Below are 15,847 nucleotides of genomic sequence, written 5' to 3' on the forward strand. Positions count from 1 at the left end.
TGGATAACACTGCCTTGTGCAGGATGTACAGAGTCACTGCTGTATCTCTGTGAGGTGCTAGCCTGGATTCAGTCATCTATTACTTTTGGTTTTTAATGTTGTTGAGCAGCAAGTTGGTTTGCAGCACACAATGGTGAAATTAGCTTCCCAAAGGAATAGAAAAAGCTTTTTGCTAAAGTATGTGAATGTGCTTTTATCTTCCTTTTGTTGTTTTTTTTTGGTTGGTTTTTATTTTTTTGTTAAAATGTCTGTTATTTTGGACATGGAGAAGAGAAAGGGGGTATGAATTTCGATTACAAAATATTTGTTATCTTTGAAGAGATAAGATTGAAAGGTTTTGAAAATGAAACATAGCAGCCTTATTTCAAGGCTCCCTTCCATGAGGCTGTCATCTATGTAAGGCTACATCAACTCAACTTTGAATTGAAGTACATCACTCACCACTTCATACTACCCTTAAGTAAAATAAAACAAAACAAACCCATAAAAATTTGGCACCTGAGGACAGCTTTGTCATGAAAGAGAGAGCCAATACTGTGTGCATTTAGGGCCTGACTTACGAGTCTTATGTAACCGTACCTATCAAAAATTGTTTAGTTCCTATTCAAACTTTAAAACCCTTCCCTGGCTGTATTAAAAAAGTGCTGTGACAGTATGAAGTGCACTAAAATGTACTACCTTGATACAGGAAAAAAATGTGAGGAATCCCCTTGCTTCTGTCAGTTGCTAAGAAGCAAAGACTCTGTTGGTTCATGTCTCATTAGATCTTCTCTGTTTTAACCTTTACTCTGTATTGCTTTGAAAGTATTTTTTCTTTTTTTTTTCCTTTTTTTTTCTTTTTTTTGTCACAGTTCATAGCTGCAAGGCTTCAGCAGCTAAATAAAGTTAAAATTGATGCTTATTAAAGAGTAGCTAAATCACCTCTAAGCAGATTTTGACATAGGGTTTTCTTTTCCCTGTATATGAATTACGATTATGACAACCTTTCACACTGACAGTTAGCACTCATCATAATCCAGATCGGTCTCCTAGAACTCTGTCATTCAAAGTATGGAGAAAATCCTTAGAGTGTTTACCTGTTCCTTAAAAGCAAAAACTATGGGAGCCCAAATAAGTGTTTTAACTGGTAACGTTAGCATAAGAATGTCCATAGAAATGTGTTAATTTCAGTAGGGAGTGCAGCTATGATATAGCTTGGTAGTGCTGCTAGAAAGAGAATATTCACCTCAACAACTTGCCCTGATAAGGGAATTACAAAACAGTACTCCAGAAAATATTTTTTGCTACGTCATTATTAGTTGGCAACATGGTGAAATAGTCAGGAAATCTTCCTTGGGTTTTGTTTCTGTGAAGGTGAATCCAACGTTAACAAATTGAATTTTTGATACTGATAGAAGAGAATTTCATAACAAATGTGTAGGTTGAGAAGTCACTTGTAAAGCCCTCCGTATTGCAGTCACTCACTGCAAAGCCTCAGCTTAGTGTTATCCACGTGTAACGTATCACGGACACAATATGCTTCAACAAAATGTTTGGTAGTTATTGAACATACATTACTGCTTTTTGAGATCTTCATAGAAAAAAAAGAAAGAAAGCTTGACGGGTTGGTCCCAGATTTGAGTCTGTTAGAAAATGTACATTCAATGTTTGGTCTTCTATTCTTGATAAAAGATCAAGGTTCACTTCTGGGTAAGGAATCAGCGTAAACAAACAAACCATTGTACAGTTGTTTACAATCTAGTTTCCCCCCCCGCCCCGTATATTGTACACACTGTTCATTGTAATACTAAAGCAAAGCACTTGGTATGTAACTGATTTAACAGACTCCTTATAAGCCCTCAAAAATAGATTCAGTGTTTCTGAAAAGCCCATGTTTTTTTAAGGCCACGAAAATCTGCCAAGAGTCATTTTGTCTTTAAAACAGCATAATTAATCTGATGTTTCCACTTCTCAAGTAACTCCTCTTCTTGCTCTCCACTTCTCACAAGATGACCCAATGCCTCTCATTCTATCTTCGTAAACACTGGAGATCTTGAAGGCTTGGCTGTCCCCTCACTACTTGCTTGTAGTCGTTAAGATCCAATGTTCCAATGTTGTCTTGAACTACATTCACAACGAAGAAGAACTTTGAGTATAATCTCTGATGAGGAGCGTGTCATACTTTGGGGAGGACGGGATACAGAGAGCTGATTCAGAAACCGGAGAGCTGGGAGATGCACTTCCAGAATCAATGGAGTCTCTAAAAGGAGAAGGAGGAGTTAAAGCTACCAACTCCTCAAGGTCTTGCTTGGTTGATGGGGTCTCTGAAGTGCCTTCCTTGATGCTGCCATTTGAAGGTTTCCTAGCTGACTGCGAAGCGCCGTTAACTTCAATGGCAGGAAGCGGTTGAATCTCTGCAAACGTGGTCATTGTCGTAGGGAGCTGGATTTCCCGTGGAATCAGGTATGAAGAGCAGAGAGGAGTGGACACCATTGTCCCTGGAGTGGCTGTTGAAAGCATCATAGAGTTCAGCTCGCTGATATTGGCTGTGAAGCGAGTAACCACACTACTGATCTGCTCCATGAGGGAGCCTTGAGAGGAGCTACTTCGCTGAGGAGGGTCTGACTGGAAGGTGGGGGCATCATCTTCTGTTCGGCTGACGGAGGCAGTTCTGTGGCTCAGGGTGCTGATAGGCGAGGGAGTCTGCGGTCGGTACTGAGCTGGGTATTGCTCTTCTGCTTCGGAAACATCATAAAGGGTTTTGGCACTGGCCTCAGGAAATGTAGCGCTGCTACTATGTCGGCTACTATCTGTGCTTTTGGAAAAAGGCTTGATCACTGCAGTTTGATTAGGGTTCTCTTTTTTGTTGATGTGGATTGACAGCCGCTGCCAAAGGTGTGCTCCTCTGCTGCTTTTCTCATTCTGGGCCCAGGAAACTGATTTCCCATTAGAGCTGTAAACAGAAATGAGATAAGATGGTAACTTGCATCAAAATTAATAGTATAATCACTGTATCTATACCATGGGTATGTGGTGTCCCAGAGCTTATAGTCATCATAAAGCTGACTGTAATTTCATCTATATCTCTATCTCTTGCAATATATCTAGATCTATCACATACATTCTAGGAAAACACGAAGAGTATGCCAGCTCATTTTGCAGGCCATTTCTTGCCTCCAGCCATGACATACTCAGTGCTAGTTCATGGCCACTGCTGACCCGTCTGCTGCTGCCCTTGGGACACAGGCAGTGTCCACCCTTGGGGAGAGAGCAGCTTGATGGCTTTCCTTCTGTTGGTATAGTGTCAGGAATCGGTGCTGTGGCACTGAGGAATGCATGGAGGAGTGAGGAAGAAGTAAATGCCTGAAAGGAATAGGTGAGAGACTTGAACTGGCTGTGTTGCAGTTGGCAGGTATGTAGGTTGATCTGGGAGCATTCAGCGGTAAGGAGTTTGGTGTACTGTGCTGGCCATGGATTCCTGGTGTGAGGCAGGGAGTATAGAATGAGAGATGGAGAAGTATAGTCTGTTATGGCTGGGGGAAAAATACCTGCTTATAACCTACAACTTGGAAGTATTGGAGCAATACTCGGAAAGGGGTTATACTGGTTCTGGGTGGAGAACTGCTTCTAATGGGTGACTTCTTTTTCATCAAGGTACTTGGTAAGTTAGCCGCTACTAGCTTAAAAAAAGTAATTTTTTAATTATAGGTCAGCTCATAGAATAAAACTATATTCCTAGCAGGAAAGAAATAACAGACAAGGTATAGAAGCAGCTCCTCATGATGACCTGAGTTTGGAGACAGCAATAAACGTTTTGCTCTACTGTCCTGCAAAATGAGTCCTCTCAGGGTGATTTCTCTTCTGATCCCATCATACCCTGCTCATTATCAAAGTTGCTTAGTTTTCTTCTCTTGCTACCTAGGAAAAGCCAGCTGTGTCACTTATAAACACGTAGCATGAAACCACTCCTTTTCTTTTTCATCTTCCTTACGCTGATGAGCTGGTGTTTATAGATATAGTGACCTAAAATTCTTGGAATTAAGAAAGACCATTAGAAATATTTCTTAGCTGAAACAATGACTCTGAAGTGATGTCAACGGGAAAAACATAGTCTCCACATACAAATAAGCATTCTTTATATATAAAGTGCAACAGAACTTTAAACAATTCACTTCAGTTTCTAAAACATTTGCTAAAGTCATTTAGGATTTTAGAAAGACAACCACATTGGAGACCCTGGCAAAGTATCACCAATTTGTTGCTTGTTTGTTTGCTTGCTTTTAAAGCCTGAAATAGATAAACTAACACATTAGTCTGCAGTGTAACAGTTTGCAAGACACACAGTTTACTAAACACAGATGACTTTATACCAGCCATTATGTGGAGGTTTGCCACACATTATCAGTGTAATAGCTCTTCCAGGCATCTAAAAAAAATTTATATGCTGAGTGTAAACAAAGCCTTCTTGTGGGTTCACATCCATGATTACATTACATGGCATTATGATGGATCATGTAACACAACATATGCTGACAGCTTTCCTCTTCAAAAGCAGCATGACAGAATCCAGTAGACAAACACAATGCAAACCAGTGGGTATTTTAAGAGAGGCTAGACTGGGAGATGATCTGTGTGAGTATATAAGGGTTCAGCCCTTTTCTGCTGCTGTCATGTGGATCTTGGACATTAACTGTAACATATTCCTACCCCAAAATGCAAGAACAACTGATGTCTTGTTTTACTATACCTCAATCAGAACAAGAGTGAAAAGCTAAATCTAAGCTGTAGCAGTGATTACTTTGACTCTTGCATCTCTGAGTTAAGTAGGAACTGCTACTAACATCTTCCAAAGGCAAATCATTGCTTCTGAAGATTGCCTGCTCTTCTCACTGGAACATGTACTCGGTGTGTGTCTAGAGCTGTTTGAGAGCCCTGGCTCCTTGGCCATGCTCAGTCCCAAGTTCAGTGGGAGCTTGGTGCCAACAGCAGGAGCAGGATTTGCATACTTTAGCAGATGAGATCTTGCCTCTTGTTCTGCAATGATGATTGTGAGACCTCCCAGCTCCTGCTGGGTTTGAGCTGGACCAGGAGGCTGGGTGACTTTGCACTTGTAACTTTGGTCTAGCAGAAAGAGAGGGTCTAGTTCCAGTCCTGCATGTCCTCCCTGGTGGGGTCTCAATACCTGCTGAATTCAGAACTCAAAGGGATCTGCGACAAACCTGCCTGCCACAGAGGTGGTATATGCCATTAACATGAAGGATTAGCCAATGCAAAACGAAGGGCTTACCAGAAGAAAGAGGTGTATTCTAGCACCATTCCTGATTTCAAGCACTGGCTTAGTACAGATGTTCAAACCCTATGGTTTTAAGCGTGTGCATGAGTGCTAAATGCATGTAGACGTTTTCAGTTCACTGAAAGTCAGATTGTAAGACATTGTGAAGAGAACATATCAGTCCCTTCCTGCTCACCCTTCAGGAACCAATCATTAAGTAAGGATACGAGGCTGAGGAGCCTGGGGAAAGGAAAAGGATGAAATATGGGGATGTGTCCAGCCCTTGGCAAGGGCACCTGACAGTTAAATCTTCAGTGGAGCAACTGTCACTAGCTGGTTTTGGGTCAGTCTTGACTGATGCCCTAGTTTACTGTCATTGCGCTGTGTCCAACAATAACCAAGATGTATGTGTGGCTAATGGAGATCCTAGTGCTCTAGAGGAGAGTAGTGGCTGTTTGATGTAAATGTTGTTCAAAAGCCTGAAAGACCTGACCATTATTCATTGCAAATTCCTGGCTATAAAAATCTGAGTAGAAAGTAAGCAGCAATTTATCAGTAAGGAATGAACCTTATAGTTAAAATCCTAGTAGTTTGCTCAGAAATAATTGGAATTGTTATCTCAGAAATGTATCACCCACTTTATTATGCTGCACCTACTTACTACAAAGTCAACACTGGACTGAGGTTTGCAATCATTTATTGCCTCTGTGAAAGGAACACCACTTGTTTTCTTATATTGGTTATGAAGCTGAGTTACAGATAAATTGCAGTGATAGTACTTTAAGATTCTGCTCTAACTGCATATTGCTACTCAAGTTAACTGGAAACCACTGCAATGCACATAATTTAAAAATAGAAAAATAAAGATAGATTGGAGATACATACTATGATGTCTACTAATGGAATTGTTCACATTTATTATGCCCAGCTCTGCCCTTTGGCGATGGGAAACTTTAGGTCAGGGAAATCCTAGACTTTTCTTGCAAACAGATTTTGGCTCCTTTGGATGACAAGAGAAGAATTCCTTTGAGCTCCCAAAGGAATTCCACTGCTAAGATTAGCTGAATCCACATTTTTCTACCCCAATCTGCTTTTCTGCTGGCACATTGCACTGAATGGAGCAAAGCAGAGTACTGGTCATATTTGTAGAAGAGCAAACTCCAATCAGTGACATAATTTCCAAACCAAGATGTGAGCAAAATACTTCTGTTTTGGTAGAACAAATCCTTTTGCATGGCATATGGTTTGTTTTTTTTTTTGGGGGGGGTATGTTTTCTGAATTTATCATTTCTTTCACTATATGTTAATTAGGTTCACCTTTATGTACAAGAAGCATTTCCTCAGAACCAGTAATTTTACTAGTTTTTTCAAATCTTTTTACTTAAATCTGCTTTGATTTGACTTGAAAGCTAAGCTTTTCCCCAGCTTGCTAGACTTACCATGATATAATACATGCAAGACATGAAAATGGTATAAGTAAGAGAGCTTTCAGTCTTTGATATTTTGAGTATTTCCTCTACAGTTGTCCACTTGATGACAGAATAGCAATTAGTAAAATTTCTCATTTTCTTCCCTTCATCTTTATAGTGAGGCTAACGTTTTGTCTTCAGGGCTTTGTCCTGTGTTCATAAGGGATATTAGCTGCTTTATAATCACCTAGGTGTTAAGAAAATGGTCCACTCTCCCTACACATGGTTTGGTGGGGTTTCTTTACTGTCTAGAATAGATCACTTTGTCTTTTGTTTTGGTTGAGGTAGCTGAAGTTTTCTTTCAGCATTTCTTGCTTTGTAGTATGACCGTATATGAGATGATACATACCTCTGCCACCAGGATTTGTTTAGCCAGATTCTATTAAAGCAAAAGTGTTCAAAATACAGAAGAAATTGCAAACAGAAAGAGGAACTCAGTCACAAAAGCTGAAAGCTCTCATATTTTAGCAAGGGTGACATTCTCATTACCTGAAGTTCTAAAATCGGTTCTAATGATGAGTGCCTAGGGACTAGTACTGGGACAGTTGATGATATCATAGGTAATCTGAAAATAAGTCACTTATTCTCTTGTTAATAGCCTTAAATGAAATAGGAAAAATCAGTTTAAAATTATGGAATTTATTATTTTCTAAGAAAGCTTAGAATGCATAGATACCTAATAATTATTCAGTAGTAGAAACTGGAATACAAGGGAAATCGATAGAGATTAATATAAAATTTTAGGGGAATTTTTGTTCTGTGACATGTATCAATATCAGTATCTATTTCCAGATTTGAAATGATACAACTGAAAACAAATACTGGACAATATGTATTTGCAACCTTCCTCACATTATTATAATCAGGAATGATTTCAAATTCTTTAATTTATAAGTCCCTACAGGAAAGTTTGTATTTCAGAACACTGATACAGAATCATAGAACAGTTAGGGTGGGAAAGGACTTTAAGATCATCCAGTTCCAACCCCCCCCTGCCATGGGCAGGGACACCTCACACTAAACCATCTCACGCAAGGCTCTGTCCAACCTGGTCTTCAACACCACCAGGGATGGAGCATTCACAACCTCCCTGGGCAACCCATTCCAGTGCCTCACCACCCTTACAGTAAAGAACTTCTTCCTTATATTTAACCTAACCTTCCCCTATTTAAGTTTTAATCTATTGCCCCTTGTCCTATCACTACAGTCCCTAATGAAGAAGCATCCTTATAGGCCCCAGTATAAATTTTGGGCCCCAATATAAATTTTATTATATATAGGCCCCGATATAAATTTTATTGAGCTAAAATTGGCAGCAAAGTTATGCTTAGATGTTTCAGTGGCTGAAGCAGAGTGTTGCATTCAAACTTGAAGCAATATCACTTTTTTAAGAAGCTGACATAGTGTCCTGGTTTCAGCTAATTTTCTTCCCAGTAGCTGGTGCAGTGCTGTGCTTTGGCTTTAGTCTGAGAACAATGCTGATAACACACCAATGTTTTAGTTGCTCAGTAGCACTTACCCTGATAGCTCAAGTAATTTAGCTTAAACTATTTCCATGCTGCTTGTTTTATGGAGATAAATAAGAATGCAACACAAAAGAGGAATAGTACAGGGCAAAAATTTGTTTTGTCCTGCCCCAATTTCTAGAAGTAAACAATATCTTTTTCAATTATTTTTCAAACAAGGAGAGTTGTTTGCTGTTAACAGCAAGGACATTTATTTATATTACTCCTTGAACTGTAATATGTTATTGCATCCTTTCCTCACAAAAGTCGCAGCTGACATTAATATAAATGACTTAATGTATAAGGGTGAAAGAAACTACAAAGTGAGAGAGAACTGGTGGACAGAAACTTTGCCAATGACCTCCCAGTGCAGACACCAGTGATGCTAATGCTTGCAGCTGTTTCAGCTGGTCAGAATGGGAAACGAATTGTCTGATATCTGAATGACCCATTTCTAGGACACCTATTATCATGACCCATAATGCAAAAACCATAGAATCAGAATGATTTGGTTTGGGAGGTACCTCAAAGATTATCCAGTTTCAACTAGGTGGACCCTGCCCATGGGCAAGGGCACCTTTCACTAGACCCCATTGCCCATTCAGATAGTCTTATAAAGCATCACATCGTGTATGTATTGCTGCTATTTTAATGTCACTTTTCACCTTGAAAAATCCCAAGCCATTTGTAAGACTAGTGTACAGAAACAGTTAGGCCCTGATGTGAAAATAATATTGCACGAGGGATTTGAGAACATGAGCTGAAGAGTACTGTCCAGTGTAAAACTACACAGCATTTACTAGAGTGAAAGGATGTAAGTGGGATTTGCTGAGTACCATAGGACATCTTTGACCCGTGAGACTATGAGGTTTTTGCATTATTAATGGTCAGAACCCTGCATCTGTCTTTTTCCACCTTCACTTCAACCCAGTGACTTCTAGCACTGGTCTGACGCTTACTGAGACGGGAGAATGGCACCTACTTTCCTTTCTGCAACACCTATGTTCTCTCTAGGAGGTTCCCAGGCTGTTTAGTGGCAACTCGACTTAGCTCATGGAAATTTGACAAGGACCACTGGCCAGGACACTGTGGCTGGAGACAACAAAACACAGCCATCAAATGCAATTGCACTCTCTGTTAAGCAGCAGGTTTCTTAACTGTTTGAGTAGGTCTTGCAGCTGACAGTCTTGCTGTGGAACTATTAGACTGACACAGTTTCCAGTCTTTTTGACTGTTAGGGCATCCTCTTTAACAGGAACCTTTTTCTCCTCTCTACTTGACTCAGATCGATTACAGTCTGGAATGCAAACAGATTCTTCACTGTGAAAATATAAAATATAAAAAAGAAGTTTTTCAAGTGTATATATATATATGGCCAGGCACAACAGAGCTGAACACTGTACAACAAAATACAGTTGTTTGACATTTACATGTACTTTTCTGCTCTTCAAAGTCCTCTTATATAGTGACTCCAGAGAGCTTTTAAATGAAGAATAAATATCACTGAAGGAAATGCAATGTAGGAAAAAAAAGGAATCCAGACAACACACAGACAAGAAACAGAATCCCAGCTGACAAAAAATAACAGGAATGTATATATTTTATACAACACTCAGTGATGAATGTCCCTGATGTTACTTAAGTAACAGGGGTCCCCCAGGTGTGTGCCGTGTGGTGTTACAGTTGATTAGCCTTATGTACATGAGTGAATGTTGTACCCAAAGGGAGCATGATAATGTGCAAGTGTTTCACTGAACACCCTCCTGCAATGATAAAATTCACCTTGTGATACGTAACACATGGGAAATGTAAAGGTATAATTTGATCATACTGTGCTTTAGGGGTACATTGATAAATACCTTCCAGGGTTCAATGACGAATTAGTAGATCTTTTAATAAATGGTAAACAAAATGCTTCTAACTTGTTGTAGAATGCAACACAATGATGCACTGCTTATTAAGAGTATTGTTCCATGAAAGATTTATAACCATCTGTGACACATGTGGCTTATTCATTTATTAATGAACATGTCTGGAGAAATGGATTTTCTGTCCCATGAGGGAGTTCAACATTTGGAAATCTGGCTGGGCTCAAAATGAGAGGAATAGCTGAAATTTCCAAGTATTTCACGGAAGTCAAATAGCTTGAAGTATTGAAGTACAGAAACATCAAAATGGCCATATTGAAACAGTTCATCCCAGTAACACTGAAAAAATGTAGATTAGGGTATTAATTAAAATGGGAACACTGGTGTATACTGCCATGCAAAATATAATGGCCAAGACAAAATTGAAAATAAATATATAAATAAAATAAAATAAAATTAAATTAAATGGAAAAATATGGAAAAGGTGGTTTGAACACTATTTAAAATTTCCTTAAACCTTTCCTTAAAACCACTGTAAAACTCAGCACTTTCCCGCAAGATATTTTGATTGAGAGGAACCAATGTTTTCATACTGAAAACTTTTTCATCAATCAATTTTTCTCTGCTCTTTTAATTGAACCAACCATAACCTCTAATATGTAATGGGACCACCGTTCCAGAGGAGTTCTGGAGCCGCTTACTCCAAGTTTGAATGCTGTCTCTCTTCATCTGCTCTACTGGCTTCATGAGTCAGGTGTAAGGTTTGCTCTTCCCAAAGCACCATTATGACAACATCACACAGGACACGTGGTTCAGATCACTCGAATGAACGAGGTGCAGGGGTTTTTGGCAATCAGATGGAACACAGAAATCAGCAGTGGTGACATGTTTTCTTGTTTCTTTTTCTTTTCTAAACATGTTATATGGGATGCACAGGAATTACAAACAGAGGATCTGGCCTGGCATTGCCCCAGGGCTGCTCCTCTTGTTCACAGACATATCACACTGCCCTATAGGCCACTTGCTGTTTGCTTACCTGGTCATTGTAGCTCTCCCACCATTCCCCATACTCCCTTTTGGGGTGAAACATTCTATTTCCGACTTGTGCGGGGCCAGTCTCCTGCCTTTGTACCTAATAAATCACGACAACAACAGGAGCAAACAGAAAGAAGTGATTGTGTGCTCAGCTTTCTGTGACAGCTGCTGTGCAAAGGGCCATGCACATGAATGCTACTGTGGCAGTGGTGGGGTATAGTGCAAAGCAGGCGCGGGAGCAGTGGAATAACTGCATAAAACCACAGACCTGTGCTAAAGCAAACAGGGCTGTGCAGGAGAGTTTCTCACCTTTTTCTATTTTATATATATAGGAGGAGCAATAAAATTCCACAGAGTAAATAACATGCTAACCTTTTGTCTTTAATAATTTCTGGAGTTAGACCACAATGTTTGGCTAAGCAGGTTAAGGGAAACAACACTGAAATTAAGGATCAGTGAGAAATCACCTTGTGGCTACGTTTTCAATGCTAAGTTAAACTTTTTCTTTGATCTCTGTAACACTTGACTTATTCCTCTGCTTGCCAAAGCAAGCACAGGTGTAGTTGATTGCTTGGATTAAATTTGGGTGGGCTTAATGTTCCTGCCATGAATGGGCTTTTCTCTCTTCATTAGCAATAAAAGGAGGCTAGATGACTTGCTGAGATATAGACATAAAGTCCAGTGAAATCGATCCCAATCCTAGACCCAGTGTGGTACTATGACTGTTTTGCACTTGGATAAGAAATTCACTTGGATAAACAGCTTAATACTTGAGGATTTTATCAATCCTGGAGAGGATACCAGGATAAGACCTGGTAACCATTTACTCTCTGAGCACTTAATTGGGATGTGGACATTGAAGAGGTTTTATGCTGGCTATCTTGCCAGTGGTGAATTTGACCATAATTGTACAAATTCTCCTGGTAGGTGTTGAAATACCTATTTAAGTGCTTTAATAAAGTTTGGGCATAATTCCTGCAGATGTCTTCTCAAGATGTTTTTTATATCCCATTCCCTCATGCTATGAGCTGCACTGTGGGTATTTAACACAATTCTGTGGGGAAGCTTGTACATTTTAACACTGCTAACATTACAGGGTCAACAACTTTATTTATCCTTTGTCCATTAATATGATCTATATAGCAAAAGGTTCCTTGAAGAGAACAACCCTGTAAAAGAGAAATAACCTGAGTACACACAAAGTGAGGCTAAACTCTGGATGCAGTTGTAGATCCTCAGAGGCAGTGTACATTGCATAAATAACTGAGGAAGAAGCTTAGTGAATCTGAGAGTGAACCGGACACAAGTAAAATGTGTGCTCAGTGCAGAGAAGTCCTTTCATTTATAAATTATAACCTTACTGAAAGGAGGAACAACAGGAGCTTTGTGGACTGGCTACCAAGGTTTTAAGGCAATCCAGAGTGCAGTATAGGCAGTGCTCCCAGATAGGCATGAAGCTCGCGCAGGACACATACATATTAAATGGAAGTTGATTCCTAGAGTAGAGGAAAAAGTGGAGGGGCTTAGAGTAGATCAATTCACTGAAAAATACAAAGGAAGTCAAACTGGATCATACAAATTCGATTGGGGCAGCCAGAGAGAAAGAGCAAAGGGAAAAGAATGTGTAGAAACTTCACAGGAAAGAAGAGGAAATGAAGTTGGAGTAAAGGTGTTAGACATCAAAGAAAGTAGAGTTTAGGAAGAGAAGGAAGGAAACAGAGTTACATTTAGAACCAATAACCAAAAGAGAATGTTTGTGCCCAACAAGACAGAAGGAGAAAAAGTCAAGACTAAAAGAAGGAATTTGGAGACTATATTCTCACAATAAGCTGAATACTAAAAAGTAGCCAATGGAAGGAAACAAGAGGTAAGTGTCCTTGATAACTCCATCCTGAAGAACCCCTTGTTAGGGTGCATGTGACAGATAAAGAAACCCATAAAATTGCCCACTCTCCAGTCATTAGCATAAATTTCACTGCTCTGAAAGTCAATGGAGAAACTAGTATGAATCATAGAATCATAGAATCATAGAATAGTTAGGGTTGGAAAGGACCTTAAGATCATCAAGTTCCAACACCCCTGCCATGGGCAGGGACATCTCACACTAAACCATCTCACCCAAGGCTTTGTTCAGCCTGGCCTTGAACACCACGAGGGATGGAGCATTCGCAACCTCCCTGGGCAACCCATTCCAGTGCCTCACCACCCTCACAGTAAATAACTTTCTTATATCCAATCTAAACTTCCCCTGTTTAAGTTTGAACCCGTTACCCCTTGCCCTATCACTACAGTCCTTAATGAAGAGTCCCTTCCCAGCATCCACTAGAGTGAAGTACACCATCAGAAATAGTATCTTGTCACAAAATGCCTCAAAGCCTTGAACTATAGTAATGCTTCACTGCCATTCATTCAGTGCTAAATATCCATGTGATAATGAAAACTGTTTCCAAACTCTAATCAACACTCCTAATGTGGAAAGTGCATCTATCCAGTGCATGGAAGCTGAAACATTCTTTAAGTGGCCATTCTGGAAAGTCACACTAGATGTTCTGCATAGAAAGTGTTTTCAGCTTTCAGAGCAGATAAAAGACGTGATTTTGCCTTAGAATGCTTTGCATTAGAAAAATGTCCACTTCCTGGCTGTTAAAACAAAGGATTGCTTTAAAAGATTTAATCTGAAGAAGGGAAAAAACCTCAAACATTTCTTTGCAGTTGTCATAAAAAATGCTACTGGGAAAATTATTTTTTTATTTCAGCTGGTGTATGGAGGAGGCATAAAATGCTACAGTGTGAGCAGTATTTGCAAAACCAGGTTTCTCTTCTCATTGCAAGTTCCAGGACTGCATATTGGGTAGAAAAGAGTAGAAAAGTAGAAAAAACTTTGCTTCTGTGAAGAAAGGCGGCTACTAAATTGAAGGATTTAAAAAATTTTGGGTCTTTTTTTGTGTTTCTTTGAAGCCTTTGGGTGTGACATTGTGGGCTGTGTCATTTTTTTTTGCACAGAGTTGAGTTGTCTTAAGAAGAGCACTAAAAGATGCATACAAATATGTTTTATAAGTGTTGATCAGTGACAGGCAATTTACTAAGTAAAACCAAGTAATTTGATCACAATAGTGCTTGTCCATTTGCCAAATACAGAGTCACATAACTCTGTATTAAACAGCAGTCCTCTGCACTCTCCAGAGAGTATCAGTAGAGAAAGAAACATACTCCTGGGCTGAGAGAAGCCATGCCTGAACTGCCTTGGGTTTTGATGAACTTGAGGTACATGTGGTAAATAACAGGAGACACTAGCATAAGTACTCAGGTTTGACGGTTTTTTGTTAGACCATTTTCTTGCCTTCTTCACTTTCCAACAAAACTCCTTTTGTAGACCAAAATTAATGGATGCTATGGGAAAAAAAGGGGAAATATGGGGATCATCATCCTCAATGAGACCTACAGTCATCCACTGCAAAGCTGGAGAAACCAGTTTTAAAGAGTAGATCCCTACTTTTTTTTCCTCATCCAGTGAATGTGTGGGCCTCTGTACTGACAAGAACTGGTAGTCTTTAGGTATGGACTTCATTAGACTATACTTACACTTTAGAACCTGGTCCACCTGAGTTCATGTTAGAGTGAGACCCAGTTGTGCTCATGACCCCTGGGGGATTCAGAAAGATTTATAGCGTATTGATGAAATACTGTCTTTTTGCTTTCCATCATTTTAACAGTCTTTCCAATGTGCTTTTAGCTGGAACTTGGGACAGATTGCTTAATGTTACAAAGTCATCCACCTTTCCAGATCCAGTTATATATTTTAATTGCAATATCTTACATTCAAGTAGTATTTTTCATCTGCAATATTACTTGGTCTTGATGCTAAGAAATGGTGAAGAACTCGCATTTCATAGCAGTAGAGTTAAGGCTGGCCTTTAGAGTTGGCAAGGCTATATGTGCATGAAGATTTTGATCATAAATGTTAAAATATAAAATACAAAAAATGTTTAGTGTTGTCACTCTGGGGGCTGCTTTGAACTACAAACATACTGTGCTCTTGAAAATAAGTTTTGTCAGATTGTTCATGCTATCTTGACATTGTCTCACTTTGCACCAGATACTTTTAGAGGGTCTCAGCTTATTGTGTGACATTTTCCCACTAATATAATGGCTAAAATAAATGACATATTATTAAGCATGGCAATTTTTGTTCCTTAAAACACATAAATCACCAAATAAACGTTGTCTGCTTAACAGCACAATTTCAGCAAGCAAAATGACTTTCAAGCTAAACTCACAATTTTTGTTTTCAAGTGCAGCATAATCAAGTGGTCATATTTGATTGCAGCTGGTGAGTTAAAATGATGGTTTTGATGGAATGATGTACAAAGCATTATACTTGTTCTAGGGAAGATTAGACCAATAGCAAAATATTACCAGCATGTTTAATTGCCTTCTTCCAGAAAAAGTATTTCTAAAATGCTGGACAAACCATTGTATAAGAGTTTTGTACAATAAGGTCTTATTTACACAAGACTACTTGTTCAGCCCATTCTATTCACTATGTTGAACTTCTGTCCTCTTTTCTTCAGGTGTATATAACAAAAGATGCCATAGGAAGGTCGCATTACTTAATTCATTGTTTCCTTCATTATGTTGAAAAGGGAAGCAGCACCTCATTTGCTCCGAAGCACTTTAAATGATAGAAACTTCTGTAAGTATGTGAAAGGGATGGATGGG

General features: G+C 39.3%; 1 protein-coding gene across 4 annotated transcripts in view; it reads right to left on the reverse strand.

Moving 5' to 3' along the window:
* Positions 1-225: 225 nt before the first annotated feature.
* GRM5 (glutamate metabotropic receptor 5) overlaps positions 226-15,847 on the reverse strand; it is a 256,806-nt gene continuing 241,184 nt past the window's right edge. For 2 of the 4 annotated variants that reach the window (XM_062639091.1, XM_062639090.1), the window contains 3 exons: positions 11,130-11,225; positions 9,384-9,545; positions 226-2,932 (listed from right to left, as the gene is read on the reverse strand). In XM_062639091.1, coding sequence (XP_062495075.1) covers positions 2,110-2,932; positions 9,384-9,545; positions 11,130-11,225 — 1,081 coding nt within the window. In that variant the 3' untranslated portion in view covers positions 226-2,109. The remainder of the gene's footprint in view (positions 2,933-9,383; positions 9,546-11,129; positions 11,226-15,847) is intronic. The other 2 variants (XM_062639092.1, XM_062639093.1) reach the window with 2 other exon arrangements.

This window comes from Pezoporus occidentalis, unplaced genomic scaffold (assembly GCF_034315485.1).
Source record: "Pezoporus occidentalis ecotype Australia unplaced genomic scaffold, CSIRO_AGI_Poc_V1 ctg6, whole genome shotgun sequence".
Taxonomy (NCBI): Eukaryota; Metazoa; Chordata; class Aves; order Psittaciformes; family Psittacidae; genus Pezoporus; species Pezoporus occidentalis.